Source organism: Rissa tridactyla, chromosome 3 (genome assembly GCF_028500815.1).
Source record: "Rissa tridactyla isolate bRisTri1 chromosome 3, bRisTri1.patW.cur.20221130, whole genome shotgun sequence".
In the NCBI taxonomy this organism is placed as follows: Eukaryota; Metazoa; Chordata; class Aves; order Charadriiformes; family Laridae; genus Rissa; species Rissa tridactyla.
The window spans coordinates 90337930-90358790 of NC_071468.1; the positions used below are offsets into that span (position 1 = coordinate 90337930).

General features: G+C 37.8%; 1 protein-coding gene across 2 annotated transcripts in view; it reads right to left on the reverse strand.

The window, feature by feature from the left end:
- The window catches only part of BCKDHB (branched chain keto acid dehydrogenase E1 subunit beta), a 129570-nt gene that overhangs the window by 45915 nt on the left and 62794 nt on the right, over positions 1 to 20861 (reverse strand). For both annotated transcript variants that reach the window (XM_054194497.1, XM_054194496.1), the window contains exon 9: positions 7024 to 7110. In XM_054194497.1, coding sequence (XP_054050472.1) covers positions 7024 to 7110 — 87 coding nt within the window. The remainder of the gene's footprint in view (positions 1 to 7023; positions 7111 to 20861) is intronic.

Consider the following 20861-nt stretch of genomic DNA (forward strand, 5'->3'; position numbering starts at 1 on the left):
CTACATTGCTTATCAAAATATGCTGATGGCCTTTTAATACTATGCAAGTTTTCAGACTTGCAAAAATTGCTTCTAGTTCATGCTGCATCGTAAATTGGGAGTTTGCCGAACTGCCTATATTCGTATTTTATAAACACAGGGAACATCTTCATGCACCTTTCACATACACCTTTGACTCAAGTCACTGAATGGCAACTTTATGTTGATGATATTTCCCTTACTACTCCCAACTACTTACTTAGGAAATAACATTACTGTTTTCCATTATTCTGGCTTGTTTCTATATGCTTTGATTTTCTTTTCCTTCAAATTATTGCTCTTTTTTTATTATACATTTTATGCCCACCTTGAATTTACTTTGGTGCATTTATTTCAGCTTTTCTTTATATTCTATACCAACATTTCCTACATCATACTCCTAGTGATAGAAACCGATAGTGATAGAAACCAGGCTTTTACAGCTTGTGATTCCTGCTAGATGAGCTAAAAGAGTGAAAGTGGCAAACGAAGTTAAATGGGAGAGTAAATGAAGGACTACATTGTGTCAATATTTCGCCTCTTCCAATTTTACTTCCTATTGTGACTCCTATATTGTGACTGCGTCAAAGCAAAGTTAAAAACATCAATTCAGATTTAATCATTTTCTTATGTCAGCCGAATGACCGCACTCCTGTACCGGCATGTTTTAGCGTGCCTTTTTTTCAGGTATCCATGCTACATTTAGTCCAGAGCTTCTTTGTTTAGCCATTCTATGAAATGGCACTCAATAGCAAAAGAAGTCTGTGTCCTACAAAAAGCTGTCAAGGCTGGCCTGTGTTCGATCATCTTTCTAATTAGCTTGGAAAACCGTGTTTGAGTCTTCTACTATCATTTCTCCAACGGAATAGAGAATTATTTCAAATTTCCTTCTTTTGTATAATTAAGTAGTTCTAACAATTTGTACCTCAAACTCTTCCAACTTCTTAAGACATATACATTCCATTATACCCCAGTGGTCTGTTCAAAAGGCAATTTGCCTCAACACATATTGTGAGAATTAAATCATTTAAATATATATGAATAACAATTACACTGGAAGTCTTGCTTTCAATAAAGACAGACTTTAATACAGATTTACAGCCTGTTCATTAAAATTAGATTATAAGTGGCACCAGCACAAGATTTTATGTCATTCACCATAATTTCAAAATAAACCCCACAGACCACTTCAAGTTATTAACTGGTTCCTATGGCACTAAGTACAGACGCAGATGCATAACCTGAAACTCAAACCTGGTCTCGCAAATATTTTGGAGTACGGCATTGCAATCACTTCCTCAAAGCACCACAAAGAGCCATGGAGGATGGTCACAGCTCCACTGGGAATGACTTCAGCTCATTAGAAAATTCAAAAGACACATAATGTAATGGTATGAAAAATGATTCAGTTCAAATATCCTGAAAGCATTATGTTGGAAAGATGAAATTTTTTTTATCGGTACTCTAAAATAATAGTTATTTAAGATAGTTCCTGTTCAGTATCAGCCTTAGGGCTACTTCACTTTAAGTCTTCATCCTGCTAAAATCATTGAATTATTTTTTTGTTGTTGTTCATGCTTTTTATTGTTGTTTTGGCAAATTCTTTCTATGGTAACCTGCTTTAGAATAAAATTGCTGTGAAACTCTTACATCTTTGAAAGTCATTCCTAGACATATCCACTTTTCCTTTTCCTGAAATGCTTCTCACAAAAATAGCTCATCTAATAGTTTCTCCTAATGTCACGCACTAGCAGGAAATTACACCACTTACTGGAGATTAGGCTTATTTTGCAGCAGCAGGAGGAAATCTAAAGCAGCACCAATCCAAATAGACAAAGATAATTATAGCCAATTTTTAGATACAGAACTGAAGAATTGGGAAAAAAAAAGTCATGTAATTCAATCCTCAGAAAGAGGTTATTTCACTGAATTTGCTGGGACCTATCCTCTGATTAACCTTTTGGAAGACTGAAACCCCTCTGCAACTCTGAGAAACACAGAGTCCTCTGGAAGGACTTCTGAGGGCTGAGCTCTGTTCACCTCTACATTTCTTTGGCAGCTGACCCAACATCCCCTGTTCCCCAGATCCCCACAAGGCATAGCCAGATGCCAATTCAGTGCCGACAAAGTTTTGCAGTCAAGCAGTTGCTATTTATTGGACATTAAGCAGAATATCCTCTAATGTTCAAAGTAAGTGCTCATTCTATCATACCAGAAGCTACATAAAACCAACAAGTGGCAAGAACTGCATATGTTATTAGTGACTACTAAAAATTCAGTTTTTAAGAACATAAGCTATTTGTTTCAGGCTTACATGAAATCTCTCTCAAAATTGCGTAATTCAAAATGTTTTCAATGAAATACCTGACAGCATTCTTCAGGTTACCATGAAGTTTTCAGCCCTACCCTTTCAAAAACTCTCTTCTAATACATTATGTACAAACAAAATATAAGTGTTTGAGATTTCATATTGAAAGGCCACCTGCTTTTAGAGGAAAGAAAAAAAGTTTCATTTAAGTCCTTCCTAAAACAGAACCTGAGAATTCTCTTCTAATCTGATATGTTGCTTAGACCGCAATAAAATTCCAAAGACCTTCAGTGTAAGTTTAGCTTTCTAATATAATACATCCCAGAGTAAAATGTAAGTAACTTCAAAATAATACAAAGAGATGATGGTAATGACTTAAAGAAAAACAGAGCACCTTTGAGTTAGTTCTAGATGAGCTTTTCAATAACGACTCATTGCTGAAACCAAAACCTTTATCACCTACAGCACTCTCTCAAATGATGACGGTGGGTTACTGCAGGATTACAGTTTTATGTTTGGATTCCTTATCCCCGTTTCACTCCAAACTCAGTAGGAGTGCTCCATTTAGAAGGAACTCATCTTACTACGAAGACATCAATTCAGCTACACTCAAAGGCTCATCCCAGTAGAACAACAATCCCTTAATTTGCAAGAAAAAAGCAACACATGCAACTTAAATAGGAATGCTGATGACAAAGTAGTAGCTACAAATAAAGAGATCTGATATTATTGTTATCAACCGTTGCAAGCATGAAAGACTTCTAAAATTAAGGATCACGCAACTGAGTTCATTTTCCCGTGTAGAATCTATTGTTTCATAGTCCCCTACTAAGTCTTGCACTTTGCGAAATTGTGTCACACCATGGGTGTACTCTACAATTCTACCACTATCTTCATATTGTTGATATGACAAGTACGATAAGGAGGAAGTGGGATTGCAAGCTGCTGCTCCGTAAGCTTTTTACCACAGGAGTGCTACCAAAAGACAGCCATGTGTTAGAGCTTAATCTAATTTCAGAAACATTGCTTTAATTAGAGAAACAGTGTGCATATAGGTTGGTCAGCTTCACCTATAAGGAGCTCTGTAACAGCAGACACTTAAAAAGGTGAAACATTGCAAATTAAAATAAAGTGATTACAAGATTAACAAAAGTGAAAGGTAGAATAATACAATATGCACTTGCATTACCCCAATATAAATTCCTAAAACCAAGATCCTTTGTCTCTCCAGTTGCTGGCACTTGCACACGCAGTCCCATGTCTGGGAGGGGGGCGGTGGGGAACAGACACCCACCACAGCTGCCGGGACAGAAACCCACCCCAACTTACACACCACCGCAGAGACACACATGCTGCAGGTCCCTGCAGTAACTGGGCCTCGACACTGCATTCTGTCCAGTAGTTTGCCCTGGATCCTTGATCTCCCCAGCTGTCTCACTCACTGCCAGACACACACCTATAGGTCTCTCACTTGACCCCAGATCCCATAGTCTCTCCAGTAGCTGGATGTCCTGACTCCTCCAGTAGCCAACTTCTCAGAGACATGCACAGATATAGAGATATATATATACCTGGCTCACTTAACCTACCCCCAGCTAGCCCTGACACACTCACCCGCTGTCAGTCCAGCACCCCAGGCGCACGGGCCCCCGTGACCTCCTCTAAACATCCCATAAGTCTTGTATGATTCCAAAATGTTCCTCCCTGCATCCCATAAGAAGTCCCAAACACTGGCAGGCAGCAAGCCCCCTCAGTCTTCAGGGTGATCCATAATGTCACTCAGTCCTGGAGTGCTGGGTGTCCCTGTCCTGGCCCATGGGGCTGAGGCTGGGGACAGACCTGGCAGGAGCTGGGCTGGGGGCTGCATTTCCCAATCTGGGTTATTGGGGTTCCCCTCACTGCCACTGTGCCTCTGGGCTCCTTTCGCATGTGTGTGTGGAGTTGAGCCTTCTGTCACGCAACTTAACATAATTTACTCCCGTTTCCCTCTCCTCCACTCCCCATCTCTCTTTGAAAACATCCTGTTTCTTTTTTCTACTTCTTTTTTTATTTACACCTCCTGTATTTAACACAAAATAATTCTTATTTAATATGCTCTCAAAACGCTGTTTTTAATCTCTCGTATGCAAAAAGAAAACTGGTCAATGTACTCCTATAGTTCATGAGTGAACGCCATCATTTCCATTCGTACTCTTTTCCTTGAAGTGTACTTTACCATGAAGCGTTTGTGACAGTTAACTTTTAAAATAATTCATGTACTTTTATTCACCTTATTTCTATGACGAGAGACCTCACAGCAAGGATGGAATAACAATATGGAAACTTACCACCTAATCCAACTGAACACACTTTATTGAACTCTTATTACTTCCATGTGTAACAGGAAACTAAAGCCAACTGCAATCCCCAATTTTTGGCATTCTCAGTATGCATTGTATCCAGCAAAAGTGAATTTCACTTTTCATTTTTATTTTTACGGCACAGTGATATTAGACATATGGACTTAACTTCATCATTTAGAGATCAAGTGTTTTAACTGAATAAAAAAAAGCAAGGTCTTTATTATGCCTAAAGCAATACTGTTCCTTAAAAAGTTGTAATGCTTTGTAAATATTATTCTAATCTCTTTTGCAGCATGAATATTCTTAAAAATAACTGGTATCAAAATTTTAGTATGGATGATAAAATCTTCCAGAATGGATATAAAGACTTATAACAACACCATTACAACACAGATTCAAGTCAACCAATTAATATGAAAGAAACTGGCTATGGATAAATTCAATGCCAAAGACTTATATTCCAATTTATTCTGAGGTAGTACGTGTGATAAATTAACTAATATTTCTCGATATACAAATCCTAGTTTCTTTTAAAAAAATTAATATAATTAACACACATAATTATTATAATTATGAGCTACTATCACAAAACAAATATTTCCTTTCCATATCGACAGAAATTAATAGCCCCTTATTAAAGCATTTCATACTTTCTTTTCTAAATAAGTGATATTTGTCAAGATACAGCTCTGATATGAAAAACACCCCCAAGGTGATCAATCAGGTAAGTACCTTTCTTATTGGAAGTCTGAGGAGATTACAAACTCATTTTGTAGTTTCAGCAACATATTGAACACCCCATGCAATGAATCTTCCAATAATATTTACTGATAAGCTTTTTTTTTTCTTTTCAAATCCCTTTTCTCTCCAACATACACGCTTTCCTTTGTTACGCCGGCAACTTATGAGATTGCTGCATGGCTTAGAATAGTTTTCTCCTCAAGTGTTAATAATAGCACAAGACGCTAAAAGACAGGCTCTTCTGGTTGAGTTTATTTCACATTGTTGTAAAAAATTAAGAAAAACCACCACTCTCAACACGACTGGCAGTACCTTATGACTTTACTAGACCTAAATTAATCAGAGCCTACCTATAAATAGGGGAGGTGGAATTTTTTTTTCTTTTTCTCCGCCCCCCCCCCACCCCTTTATTTTTCACATGGGTTCAATTTGAGAATAGATAAATTCCTGCAAGAAAAGTTATCAGCTACTTAGAGCGAGAAACCATATCCGACTGAGGAAACTTGTGATATGAAAACAGTTGGAGGCTAGAGGTCAAATACTAATTTCTTAGAAGGATGATAAACATTTGGTTCTTAATAGAGACTAAATTTTCATAGGAAAAAAGAATTCTCTTCACATAATAATACTAAAATTAACGCTATTACTCTTTCAAAGAAATTGTGTCACAACGATCAAGAAACATAGTTTTCTGACTCCTTATGCATATTTAACTCCAAATTAAATTGCCAGAACAATTAAGTCTATTCTTTCCTACAAAAAGGCTAATTCACAAGCTTTAACTACTGCCTTTACGGCTTACATTTTGGAATTTTAAAATCCCATTTCTCTCTAGTCCTGTAATTTAACTACTCTAAAAACAGAATAATCAGAAAATGGTAATCAGACAGTGATGGACATAATTCATTTAAATGTTTCTATAAAACAGTATCACTGATGTGCATAGGAAAGAAATCAAGTTAAGGGGAAAATATGCATGCAAGCATAGATAAAGAACGTCAGAAAGCTCAAAAGGATGTCCAGAAAAGTTAAAGCCTAATGCTCCAGACAACTGATACTGATGTACATCTCAACCTTCCAAAGCTGTTCTGTGCAGACAAGCTCTACAGATGCGTGAGCATCACCACAACTATACACGAACCACTTTCCCAGACTGCTTTCCTAATGAGGTCTCTGAACACTAGGTCTAACACCACATTATACCATATTGGACCTGGGTGCTTTTTACGTGTCTGATTTCAACATTCCTAGAATGTATTTTTAAGAAGTCTTGGGGATAAAAAAAAAATATGAGAAAGGTAAAAAAGTGTATTAAAAAATCAATTATACTTAAAGATTTTTCCTTTGCATCTGACAGCACATCCTCCCTGCTTTGCAGTGAAAGTTAGATTTTCTAGCTTAGCTGATGCTATGCACAGTGCCTCGTAGGTAAATGGTTTATCAGCTGTTCAGATAAAGCAACACAAGCATCCACAAAACTGAAATTTAATAAAAATGTAATAAAGAGTAACTTGAAAAATACGAAAACCTCAACTTTTAATGTAGCAATAAATATTCTTTCAATAGGTAAACATATTCTGCCACGCAGAACACTTAAATACAAATAACGTGTACCTGAACTGTGGAACTGATTTCAGATGCAAATCCTCCTGTCAAGGGAGCCTCGTGGCTAATCAGCAATCGCCCAGTCTTCACCACTGACTGAAAAGGAAAAACAAACCCCAAAAATGTAATTAAATTATGGCTCTTGTGATTTCTTACTTGTATTACTTGTGGAATATATGAAACGTGACATCATTAGCAGGGTTAGAATGTAGCTACTTTTCCCCTCTTGCATTTTCATAGAAAGATAAACCATCCTAAAAGTCTAAACTAATTAATAGGATATTTTTATGTTTACTGTAAAGCTGTTTACACCTTCTACACCATTTTAAGGAAATATCAAGAATAAAAATGTATTCCACTGAACATGAATTTACCCTATCAATGCAAACTGTAACATTTCTGAATGAGAATAAGGATTTTAACAAGAAGTCAGTAAAAATTTGGATCCTGAAAATACTGAAAGACACACATGGAAAGAAATCCTTCACTGATACATACCTCTGCACAACCAGATCCTAGATAAGGTCACGAATCATAGCTACTCAGAAAGTAAAACTGTTAAGTAAAAATTTTAGCAAGAAAATAATCATGTGGATTAATGCTGCTTATTTAAGTTTTACATGGCAATTACAAGCAACATTTTCTAATTTTAAATCTCAATGTCTGTGCAGTTTTTATGTGATCCAATTCATAAATAATTATATAGCCCAATATATACAGAAAGTGATATAAGCACCTTTTAATCAAAAAACAAACCAGGTTCATCATGAGACATAAAAATGAAAGAAAAATATTTTTAATCTGATGGGAGTACAAAGCTTCACCACACCCAAATATCTTGAAGTTTATTGAAACTAAATACTAAATTGCCTAGAATCAAACAACATCAGATATATTTGTTCAGAAATATGGCAGCAAAGTCTCACTTTTCATCATATACATTTTATAATTTCATAAGGTGCATGAAAAAGTTTCATGAACTTCTAGAGATGCACATCAGAAAAAAAATAATGAGAATAATGTGTATGTTAATCTTTCAAGAACAGTTACAGCCTGATTTTTAAGATAAGCACATGGCGTACTGCTGGTGTACCATTAGTCATCAAGTGGAAAAGCCAAAGACAGTGCTAGCGATCAGGTCAAACTTTCATAATGCTTTGATCTTCCATTTAATGTCTACACCAGCACTTTCTCCAGTTGGGCAGCTCCATGTTGTCTACGTAATAGAATAGATAAAGGCAATGCCTTAATTATACAGTTTTCTTTCTGATTCAAGTACTTCTCTAATTCTTTTGCTTTTCTAGGAATGACTCAATCAACGGCTCTAAGTAGCTCATCCACAGATGGACTGGCAAGTCACAGGCCTATAAACAAGATGATCCATATACTGTACTATGAAGTGGTTTGACAACATTCAGAGCTAAACAAGACCGGAAAAAGCATTTCAACAGTTGGAAAGTAATCCACAGTTATGTAGGCTGATTTCTTGTATTTCTTCTGCCAGCACTGGAAACTCATCTCTAAAGACCTGAGGCATAAATCTGTCCAATGCATCAACATGACGGTTCAATGAACAAAATGTGCACTCCAGTTTTAAGTTGATATGATAAAACTGATACAATCAGTTTCAAGTTGCTATGGTAAAACTGATACAATTAATAGACTTTAAAGGTGTTTTTGAGAATTCTGTTTTAGACACAGATTCTTTTGTTCTGAGGGGTTCACACTTGGAAACATTACAGATTTGGTTTCTCAGAATTTAATAGTATGAAACAGACACTGTTAGAATGCATATAAGAATATTCACATGGGATGAGATCAGTAATCCACCAGTCCAGTATCCTTTCTCCGCAATAGAGATAATTTGGTGTTTAGGAAAGAGTAAGAATAAGGCCTTCAATGTGTTCCCTTCACTATTTCTCAGCCTCCAACTATTTTCACATCACAGGTTTCCTAAGTCAAATACAGTTTCTTGCTCTAAGTAATTGATAACTTTTCTTGTATTAATTTATCTCTCCTCAAATTGAACCCACGTAAACAATAAAGAAAAAGGGGTGAAAAAACTATCATTTTGGAAACCTGCTTCTCCTATATGAGAAAACCTTATCTCTGCATATGATTCCTAAGGGCTTCAAGGATTCCTTGCAGGTAGGAGCTTGTTAAGAGTGAGCAAGCAGCTGTGATCACCAAGCACCACATACAAGCTCTGCTAAAAAGCACTATGTATCACCCCTGGTGGGAAACCATGCTAGCATAGCTTTGGTGCTTTTAGCGTCCATCCTAGCTTGTTCAGGGCCAGTATGCATACCTGCACCACATTGTGCCATGTAAAAATACCTTAAAAATTCTCCTAATGGTTAAACCAGAGTCAAAATGTCCAGAAATTAACTGCTATATTGCACTGCAAATAGAGTCCTGGACTTTTAGAAAGGATGCGAGTATTGCAATTCCTGAACATTACAGGTTCCCCTGCAGCAATTTCTACTTCACATTTAACGCTTGTTCCTAAGCTACAGTGAGTCTTTCAGAAAGCCATGCAATCTTAATTATGGTATTTCCAGTGTTTGCAAATGCATCACAGCTATTGGTTGAGTTGTTCCAGTGTTTAATTGCCTTCCCTGTTAAAATTTTGCACCCTATTTCCAAACTAATTTGGCTGACTTCAACTTCAAGCTGTTTGTTCTTATTTTACTTCTGTTTGCTAGATAGAGAAGCTATTTATTATCACATTTCCGCTCCCCACATTGAATATGTTAAGATTGGGATCAAGTGACCTCTTAACCACACTTCGCTAAACTAAGCAGACTGAGCTCTAAGTCTTTCACCATCCAGCACACTTCCAATTTCTTCATCATTCTTACGACCCTACCCTGAATCATCTCCAGTTAAAAATGTCCTTCTTGAAGTACACCCATCTGGAACCAGCATTCCGGCCTTTTTCAGAACACCACCAGACAGGGAGATAATATAACCTCAATACAGCAGCTCTTGGATACATGAGGTCTTTTGGCCAAAGCATAACAACATTAGTCCAGTTTCAACTGACGACTGTGTTTCCCTGTTCTCAGGAAAGAGTGGTTTGTCATTAAAGGATAACTGCTTCTTGAAATAAAGATAGAAATATAGTGTGTACTTGTTATTTCAAGATACAGACTTTATTTAGATATGCTGAAAAATGTATTGCGTGCCTGAACCCAGCTCAGTTAATGAACCTATCTTCTCTTTATCAGTGACTGTCTATTTTATCTGTTTCTCCAGCTGTTTGCTACCTCTAATTTATCAAGAATGGTTTTAAATGCTTTCCGTATCTTCAATAGAAATATTAAAAAACAAGTTAAAAATCAGACTCTGAAGAACCTCAGTGACTTTACTGTTTCCTTTCACTAGCACTGCCTTTACTTGACATACAGTTAAGGTCAATGTAGCACTAGTGCCCTACTTCTGAACTATGTTAATTTGTTTTTTGAGCATCTAATTATGAATTGCTGATGGTATATTTCTAAGTTATTTCTCCCTACTTGCTTCTTCCTTGCTAATTTTTTCATAAATCTATAGATTATTCCTTTTAACTGATTTGGAACACATTTTTCGAGCTTTTTGGGGTTTTTTTTGGGGGGAAAAAACCCACTCAGATTAATAAATTACAGGTAGAAAGATACTTTGGTTCATCAGACATACTTGGTCTCTGTGCCCTCTTCGTTTTAATTATTATATTGTTTTCTCTGTCTTACAGATGACAGTACTATATAGTAATAACAGCAGCCAATAGCAACCAATGTGATTTTCTCAAACAATTTTTTAAAATATATATTACCATGTAAAAATGGTTCAGACTATATGGCTTAGAAGAAAGTCATAGCCCATGATGAAAAACTCCAACCTCTTCCTACATTGGTAGTGTTCTAGAATGGCTAACTAACTTAATTTCTGTATCTTCATGTGGAGATTCAATCTTATTTTCTGGAAGTAAAACGGTTAATCAGTTTAAAAGGAAAATTTCAAAAGTAACTGCTCTAAAATCTCTAGGGCAGAGTGGACATTGTTGATGTTTATTTTCAGATATCAGTGCTCTTCTATAAAACATTAACTTCATTTTTAAAATATACTGTAAAACATTGTCTCTGTCAAATCAAATGAGGCAAGCATTCAGCTTTCAGGATAACCAAAGCCCAACATCCAGAAGAGCATTTACAGTCCAAATAAATGCAGCACAGTAAAATCCAGTAACGGGGTCCTTATCCTTCAAACTTAATGGGAAATCCCACTGGTGTAAAACTGGATTAGACAGTGGTTAAATCACCACAGTGTAACAAACTGGCCAGCCAAGAGATTCTGTAGGTATCTCCTATCTCAAATTAAATGAAACCGGAAACTTTTTTTTGCCATCTTTAGCAACAGACCACAGAGGAAAGTCAGAAGTAGCATGTGGGCATTTAGAGAGCATGGCTTCTCTTTGTGTCACAGTCACTCTGCCCTTTCACAGCAGAGTTCAGCTGATGATGCAACCCCGGTTGTTCCCAAAAGGGAGAGGTCCTACCCGACCCAGAACCTCCTGTTCCCAGCCCATCCCTGGCATCTCCTCAAGCACTGGAGGGACCACAGTGTAAACCAGCTGAAGGAGATAATCCAGTTTATCCTGCAGCAGTGTACAGCTAGCACAAAGGAGCAAACACCACACCAGAGAGAGATTCAGACATCAGAAGTAGATCAGGATTTGCTCACAGAAAGCTTCAGCAGTGCCACCTTTCTCTGGAAGGCAGCTGAGACCCAGGTCATGGCACAACACTGTCACCTGTGCTATATCCAGTCATTAGAGAAAAGACTCTAGGGCTTCCAACTACTAAATTAACCCCAAAACAAAACCAGAAACCAATACTGACTATACTTTTCCACCTCATTTTCATTGACGGGACTGTTTTACACCTGTGTCATCCACAGCGACGACAACTGATGTTGCACCAGAGCCAGAGGCTAATGGCATGATCACCCTGATAATGAAATGTAAAAAAAATCCCTAATGCCTTTGCAAGACAAATGCTTTCAGATCGTATTCTGAAGGTTTTCTGAAATGCAGCCCAGCATTTTTGCAATGAAGCAGCTGAGCGAATTATTTTCAGCTTCCCTGGCCGCAATCTTTGCTCAAGAGTTTCTATAATCACTTTTCTGTTCAACTCTCAATTCGTCATGTTGTCCGCTTTCTCCCCTCCTACAGGCACTGACGACAGAAGAAAACAACGCAAGTCTGGCACTTCCAAGAGCCTTGAAATTTAAATTCTGACACTACCAATGACGTACTATGCTCTTACTTAGGGGAAAGCAGAATTAAACCAAAATTAGTCTGATGGTAAACTCCTTTTTACACTATTAGTCTCCACACATAGCAACACTGCTACTTCCAGTGTAACCAGCTGCTTCACTAACACAGCAACTGCCTTTAAAGAAATTATAAAAGTCAGAATTTTATTATAAATGGCTGTTATCGTGTCACAATAGCAAGTTGCCTATTTTCTTAAAGAAGAAAAATCTTGTTCTCAGAATAAAAAGATTTTCCATCTCTTACAGAAAAGGAATTATTTTGATGTTCACTTTCACATTAAAATTTTTGCATACTTGTGATGATGTTCTTTAAAGACTCTAAAAACTTGCTGCATAATTGAAAAACTAGCTTTCCAAAATAATTTTAAAGAAGTTGGCAAAAGTACGGAAATAGTATTTGTATTATATCCCACTTTGCAGTAAGTATGAATGAAACACTTATAAATTGTATTAAAATTAACATTAATAGATATGTACCTTTACTGAAAATCAATCAGAATACGGAAGCTTAAAAACAAACAAAAAATCCACCAAAATAAACCCCAAACTTGGTCAAGTTTCAGTAAATGCTTTGAAAAAATATTTTTTCATTTTTAGATCAGCTTTAATGAATTTGATTCTTGGAAACTGTAGAACCTGAGGGAGGCTACTTTCCCCAACCCATTAGTTCAACTTTCCTTTTAATGTTTCAATAGCAAATGACGTTGCATAGAAGCATTCTTGGTACCGAACATCATAAACATAGGGATAGAAATAAGATCACAGATTTCTATTCAGCATTTCCCACAGAGAAATACATAAGATAACCTGCCAGATGAATCACTGAGGATTACGTTTACTTAGTACATGCAAATCCATAGGATGACACATCCCAAATACAGTTTGTGCGTGTCATATACTGACAATCTTAACAAATACAGTTATTATGTCCCCAATTTTCAGACATCCCGGGGCCTTTTCGGAGTTGTGAGATTCTCTGGAAAAAACAAGTAGATCCTCAACTTCTTTTTACTAGGGTGCCAAGAGAAAGAATAGAAGAGGAAAAGGATGTCTCCCAACAGCCTGGACATGAAAAAGCCCTGTAACTTCTTAATGATAATGATCTAGTTTGCAAATCATAACTATCAGTTGCCCAGAAGAACTACTTTCTCCCAGAAGCAGTAAAAGCTAGGAACAGTATGCACTCTTTAAAAGTCTAACCCAGCAGCAAAAATAATTCTTAACATTGAAGAAAAAAAAATTCAATAATTTATCTGAATTAAAAGAAAATAACATAATTTGCTGTGGTTTTCAATAGTACTAAATTCCCAGAGAAGGAAAATGAAAGAGAGCATTCAAATCTACTACTATATCCTGATGTCTACGCTACACTCCCAGAAGTTCACTGAAACTCATTTATTAGTAAAATCAAGATGCAAAGACAAATAAATGACATGAAAAACCATTATTTCGTCACACACAGCTCAACAGCCCAAAGTATGAGTAAGATTTCTAAACTTCTGTTAATAAGACAGTCAGCCTTACACTAATTCTGTTGAGATTCATAAGGCTACTGTAAGTATAACAGACATATCACAGTACTGCAATAAAATAGCAGAGAATCCTAACTGAGCACTGGCAGCAACCTATGTAGATAAAACTATTTGGGAAGGAAAACATGTCATTCTTATTCCATCACTTCGGAAGGCCATTGGAGAAAAAATCTTTAACAAAAACTTCTCAAACAATAAAATGAAAAAGCACGGGCAGTTCTGTAATAGAGAAGTATGCTGATTAACAGCAGGGAATGAAAAAAGAATCCAATTTCTTTTTAACTTGACACAAATAATGAAAAAAGTTGCCAGTCATTTTCACTGATCCCCATTAGCAGAGCACAAATCTTCCTGCTAGCAGCTAACCAAAACAGAGGCTTTTAATCCATTACTGTCAGCTGATGCAGCCGAGGTTTGTGCTTTCTGACCTACAAGCCTGGAATCCATTGCCTGCAGATGGCACAGCCGAGGCTGGCGAGACAGAGCTCAGACCTACTGCCAGCTTCGGAAGTGCAGAATGAGTTTCCCCAAAGCAAAAGGATCTGTGATACCCAATTTACATGTCAAGGATGAGCAGATCCACTAGGGCTCACAGACTGCAAAGAGCACAGAGATGAAGAGGCATTGATTCTGGTTTCTAACGAAGAGGAGCAAAACACAGTCCGTAGAAGGACAGAACACGAGAGGAAACAGGGACACAGGAAAGAACTGAGAACAGCCCTCCACTAGCGTTTAACGCAGCATGTGACCTTAGCACATTAGGGTGGTAAGAGAGGCTGTCCTGCTGCGCAACCCTCCTCTGACACTGTGTCTATACCCTCACCTGCCTTCTCTGGAGCAAAAGACAAAAACAAACAAAATCCCCAAAAAACAAAACACAGAGGTTTTTAATCTAACATCCTTTCCAATTAATTTCAAATCAAAGACCAGCTATTAGAGAAAACAAAGATCTAAAAGTAGAATGTGAATGCACTACAACTCCAAGTATCATAGTAATGAATGCTGGAGTTGGTGAGCCCTGTTCCCATTGTCAGAAAGGTTACGAATAAAATCACTTCCAAAGTTTCCAGCTACAGCTGAGCTGGTTATCAAGAAATCAACCTGTACATCCTGTAGAGGAATTTTGTATTTCTACTAGATGAGTTGGAGTGAGGAAACAAGGTAATAGGCTTGCAAAAATTCTCAAAACCTATTTTCAGACAATTCTCCGAGAACTTTGGCCATGCAGGAAAGAGATAACAATAACATATAGGTAGAATTCTGATTATTATTTTTAATACTTTACAGTGAACAACGAACAGGGAGTGCATCCAAAGTGTTCCTGTTGATAAATTAAGGAGCCAACCAAGCTTTCAGAGAAGTTACTTGAAGACTTCTCTGCACTTTGTCAGTTTTAATAGGCATATCTAGCTATCTGCATGCAGATGCATATGTCTATATATTTATTTTCTTTGTTATCAATGAAATGCAAATATTACATTGGTCTCTCAGAAGATCAAGACCAAAACAAATAAAAATCTCTCTGAAGACTGAGATGAATGGCTCAAATTTAGCAAGTCAAAGCAACAAAAATATTTTGCTCACAAGTCATCATTCACAACTTTTTCTGCCACTCAGTATAAATAACGTCTGAGTTTTCTAAATATAAATGATATTCAACAACTAATTCCCAGTTTTCTTTTCAGCTCCACTTAAACAATTTACTACTGTGCTCCTGTTCAAACCTACACAGCCTTTTAGGGCAGAATAAAAACAGTTCCCAGGAGGAAGTATGACCCTTACACCTCAAATAGCACTGCATTGAACAGTTGAGGCTTTACTGTCTCTAATCTCAAGTGAGGTTCCTGCAACAGATTAGGTTCGCATCCCAACTGCTTCCTATATGGAAGTACATTTTCCAAGCAACAGATATGACTAAGCATCTCTTCTTAATAAAAAAGATTATAAATAAATCAGCATTGGTGTACCAGTCAGCTTGCGCCATTTATTTACATAACCCTTTAGACCGTGTGCATCCCACCTAAGGGCAAGGGCTCCAGCCCTCAACCATCCCGATGGCCCTTGCTCCACCTTATCAATATTTATCTTTTATTGGGGAACCAAGACTTGCGTATTGAGTGGAAAGTTACAATTTCTGACTTTGATTACCAGACCATGCTCCTGCTGACACAGTCCAGGATGCTGTTGGCCCTTGTTGCTGCCAGGACCACTGCTGGCTTACATTCACCCTGCTGCCCACCAGGACCCCCCAAGGGCTTTGCCCACTGAGCTGCTCCCCAGCCAGGTACTCCCAGTCCCTGACATCATAAGCTCTTCCTTCTCAGGTGAAAGACCTGCACTTGACCTTGCTGAATTTCATAAAGTCACTGTCAGCCCATTCCTCCAGCTTGTCTATGTTTCACCAGATGGCAGCCTTGCCCTCAAGCATATCACTTGTTTCCCCCTCCCCAGAGTTTGGTCTCATCTGATAACCTTCATGAGGGTGCACTCCATCACCTCCTCCACATGATTGATAATGATGTTTGAACAGGACAGGTCCTAGTACAGACCCCTGCGGTACTTGCTTGTCGCTGGCCCCCAAGTAGAATATCGTACCCATTAATCATGACCCTCTAAGCCCAATCACGCGAACAACATTTTACCTATCCTGCTGTCCCTCTGATCAGAGCGTAACATCCTAACTTGGACAGAGAAGTATTCTGAGAGACAGCTTTGAGAAAGCTTAAAAAGCTTTGCTGAAGTCAAGGTAAGCGTCATCCGTTGCTCACCCCTTGTCCACAGATCCAGAGACTTCTACCACAGAAGGCAATCACTTTGGTTGAGTATGAGTTGTTAGCCTTAGCAAGGCCATGCTTACTTTTCCTCATCTTCTATTTAATATGTTCAGAAATTATGGGAAACTCAGTCTGGGTGAAGAACACTAGTTTTAGTAATTAAAACAGCATCAAAGCATTTACTGAGAATTCTCTTTATGAAATACACAACATTTTTCTACTTTTGATCACAGAAAGGCAAGAGTGCTCACTGAAGCAGGAGACATGCATCTGTAAGCAGTCTGTGCGCTGTCAGTGAGATGACCCACAGTAGGGAGCACCCCGGCAATCTCAATACACGTTTGCAGTACTGTATTCTAAATCATTATTTAGAAAATATTGCAGGGTTTTTTTAAAGACAGCTCTTCAGTTGCATCTGGGTGATGGTGTAGAGTGCACCCCCAGCAAAGCTGCAGATGACACAAAACTGGGAAGAGGCTGATAGGCCAGAAGGTTGTGATGCCAGTTGGAGAAACTTGGATGGGCTGGAGAAATGTGCTGACAGGAACCTCATGAAGCTCAAAAAGGGAGTGTAAAGTCCTGCACCTGAGGAGGAACAACCCGAGGCACCAGTATATGCTGGGGGCCACACAGCTGGGAAGTGGCTTGTCAGCAAAGGGACGTGGGCATCCTGGTGGACACCACGTTGACCATGAGCCAGAAATGTACCCCTGCAGCAAAGGTGGCTGATGGTATCCTGGGTTGCATTAGGAGGAGTGTTGTCAGCCAGTCAAGGGAGGTGACCCTTCCCTTCTATTCAGCATTGATGAGGCCACACCTGGAGTGCTGTGTCCTGTTCTGGGCTTCTCAGTACAAGAGACATGGACATATTGGAGAGAGTCCAACAGAGGGCCACAAAGATAATTAATGGACTGGGATTAAGGGATCTCATCCATGTATGTACATACCCAAGGGGAGGGTGCAAACAAGACAGAACCAGGCTCTTTTCAGTGGTGCCCAGGGACAGGACTGTACAGTTTATGCTATTATGCTGATGTTGCATAACGCACTGGTTAAGCTCACCACTTCAAAATCCACATCAGGATGGATCTTTTCCCCAGTTTAAAATGTATGCATGGCAGGAACAGTTCATAAAGAACTAATGTGACCACAGCTGGGATGCACATATGAAACATCTTGCAGAGAAATGTTAGCGTAACCATAAAACTTACTGCCTTGACACACCAGGATTTTATTATTCCAATGTGTATCATTTTACACTACAAATGCCAAAAATAATTCTGAAAGACTAACGTGGCTTCTTCCTGCATAGCACTGAAAACATAATGCTGTAGTGTGAAGATAATGGTGCGGAGATAATGAGAAATGAAAACAGGCACAGAAGTAATGCAAAGTAACCTGTAAAATTTAAAAAATTACAATCAGAACCAAAGGGGTTGACAGACGGCTAGACAGAACATCCCAAACAGCAATGAAGAGAGTGGATAATAAAACAGTTATGGCCTTTACATCTTGCACAACATTGTCAGGGTATGGCTGAGATGTTCAATGGAGAGATTTATAAGCTTCCTGAAAAGTCAAGAACTCAGGACAGATTCCCAATGTGTTAGTAGTAGAGATTTTCTCTCCAAAACAACTTTCGATTTAAATAGCTGACACTGTGAAAAGAGAAGAGAGATACGACACACAGGAGAACACATCTCAGCACAGTTTGGGCTGCTTGATTTATTTTTTACTAGAAGAGTGCTAAACTAATTTAAAAGGACTGATATTCTATCAACCAGTGAATAACTTTCTAACGCCTTTCAGTAAATTTGCTCTTGTAAAACAATGCTACAAACGTTCTTTAATACTTTTTAACACCATTCTATGTACTCTAAAGCAGTTAATTGCCAAGAAAACAGTAGCTGCTAATAATGGTCACAGGGTGCGGAGACAATAGAGAAAAGTTATGTTTTGTGCAGATGGATACTCCTGCTTAACCTAAAAAGATTTAGGAACATCTAACTTCAGTAACAGATAGGCAAATAAGAATTACTTCTGGAAGTCCGTAGCATGACTTCTTGATACCCTTAAGATAAATTGCTACATACACACTGGAGTCAATTATTTAGGAAAGAGAACTGATTCAGAAGTCAAAAACAAATTTGAAAATATAACCCACCTGGCTCATTCTTATCACTTCACATATACTATATTGATTTTACTGCATTCTTGTCCTCTACCTCTTCATGTCTCATTTGTTTTTTTGATACTGGAAGCTCTCCTTAACAGTGACAATACTTTTAATTCACAGTTAGTGCATGGAGTCCCTGTTTACTTCTGAGGATCCTACATGTTACCTGGATAACGCTACTGAAATAAATAACACAAACTGTAAAAAAAGCTTCTTTTGACAAAATGTCTCTAAATCTCTCAGCGACTGCCTTCTGGTAATAACTATGAACAGAATCCTTTTAAGTATAAAGGCAACTGAACTCATGGAAAATATTCATGAATCCACTGGACTGGTAACTCATAATTCCTCAATACTCTGAGCTGCATTTGCCTACTTAACCACAATTAAATACATCTATTCAAACAATCTTTATGAGCATGTAGCCTAAAACATAAAACTAATGGCAAAGGTTTCATAAAACAAGAACTTCAGTGGCAGCCTCCAAACTTTGCCAGTCTTTGACCAATTATTAATAACGCACCGTGGACAAATTTGTCCTTCCCTCCCCTACTATACTAATTTTAAATTCCCTGTTTATGGAAGCAAAAATCAGAATGTCTCGGCAAATACAGACAGACAATGCTCTACCAAAGAGATCCTTTTCACTAAAGAGGTCCTTTTCATCCCAGAAATCTTCATTATAAGACTCCCTTCGAGTTTGTGTGGCATCACCACATTCAGTTGACATTTCATGGAGAGAAGTTTTTCTAAGGTTTTTTATTCCCTTACCATTTTAATCATACCATTAAACATACAAAATACAGTCTTCATAAATTAACTTGCTTCTTCAGTGTTTCTATACTCATGCTCAAAACTAACATTTATTTTAGGTCTCAGAAGTTACAAGTCTACTAATAAATTAATATTTAAACCTGAGATTACTTAGCCCTCCTTTTGCCTTTCAGAAATTATGTGCATATTGTTTATTAATAGTCATGGGTTTTGAAAATGTCAGCTGTCCCATAAACTCCTGAAATAATCAGGCTGTAATAGTACATATCCTTTTCACCATAAAACTTTTTTATTAAAAAAAAAAAAAAAAAACACACGTTTTAAGTTTGAGTGGCTTTTGAGGTTCCCCCAAGCCAACTTTTAAGGAAAGACTCCAGCCTTCTACACCCAAAACAGCAGGGAAAAAACCCACATTGCATAAGATGCAAGTCCCAAACTCTTCGAGGCACGTACCTCAGGACTACCTAAACTCCTGAGACATTAACTGGATCTAGCTAGCTTCATTTATCCCCTTCCTCATAACCAACACCTTTTGCTTTTCTGCACCCTAGCTCTTTCAGGTGCTTTAACTCTCATTTAGAGTCATATGGCAAATTCAGACAGCGAAGCTGTTAATTCCTCCGCTGAGTCACAAAACATTATGAGGATGAACAGTGGCTCAGCTAGATTCCTACACGCAATTTATTCTTTTATTTTTGAAAAACAGATGGGACGCTGGCCAGTTTTGAAAGAGCTTCCATGGACTATCCAGTTATTTTTAAGATTCATTAATCTTCTGTTATCTTAATCTTCAAATGGTGTACTACACTTTCTGTGCAGAACACTAGATAAACAACCTCACCAGGTATTTCAGAGGATCCGAGAATGAGCCAACTAATTCACTGCCGTACCCAGACCCCAATACATACACAAAAACACTGTCTGTAACAAATTTTAGCAGTATTCATCCACAAGTAAAACACTCTGCTGCCAGATATGATCCACATAACAGGCCTCCTTAGAAAAGTCTACTGAAGCTAACTATAGTTCTGAAGAGAGCATCAGGTCACCAAGAAAATAAGTAAAATAGTCTGAAATTTTATTGCTGAACCCATGATAACAATTTCATTTCCCCCCATAATATTACTCAGTAGCTTCTAATATGATTCAAATTAACCATGTAGGACAGACAATCATTAGGAGTGTCCCAGAAAAAATCCTGCTTTGATCCACCCATGACACAACAATAAAATATGTACAGAAACTATCTTTACAATTACATTAAAACTGTAATGA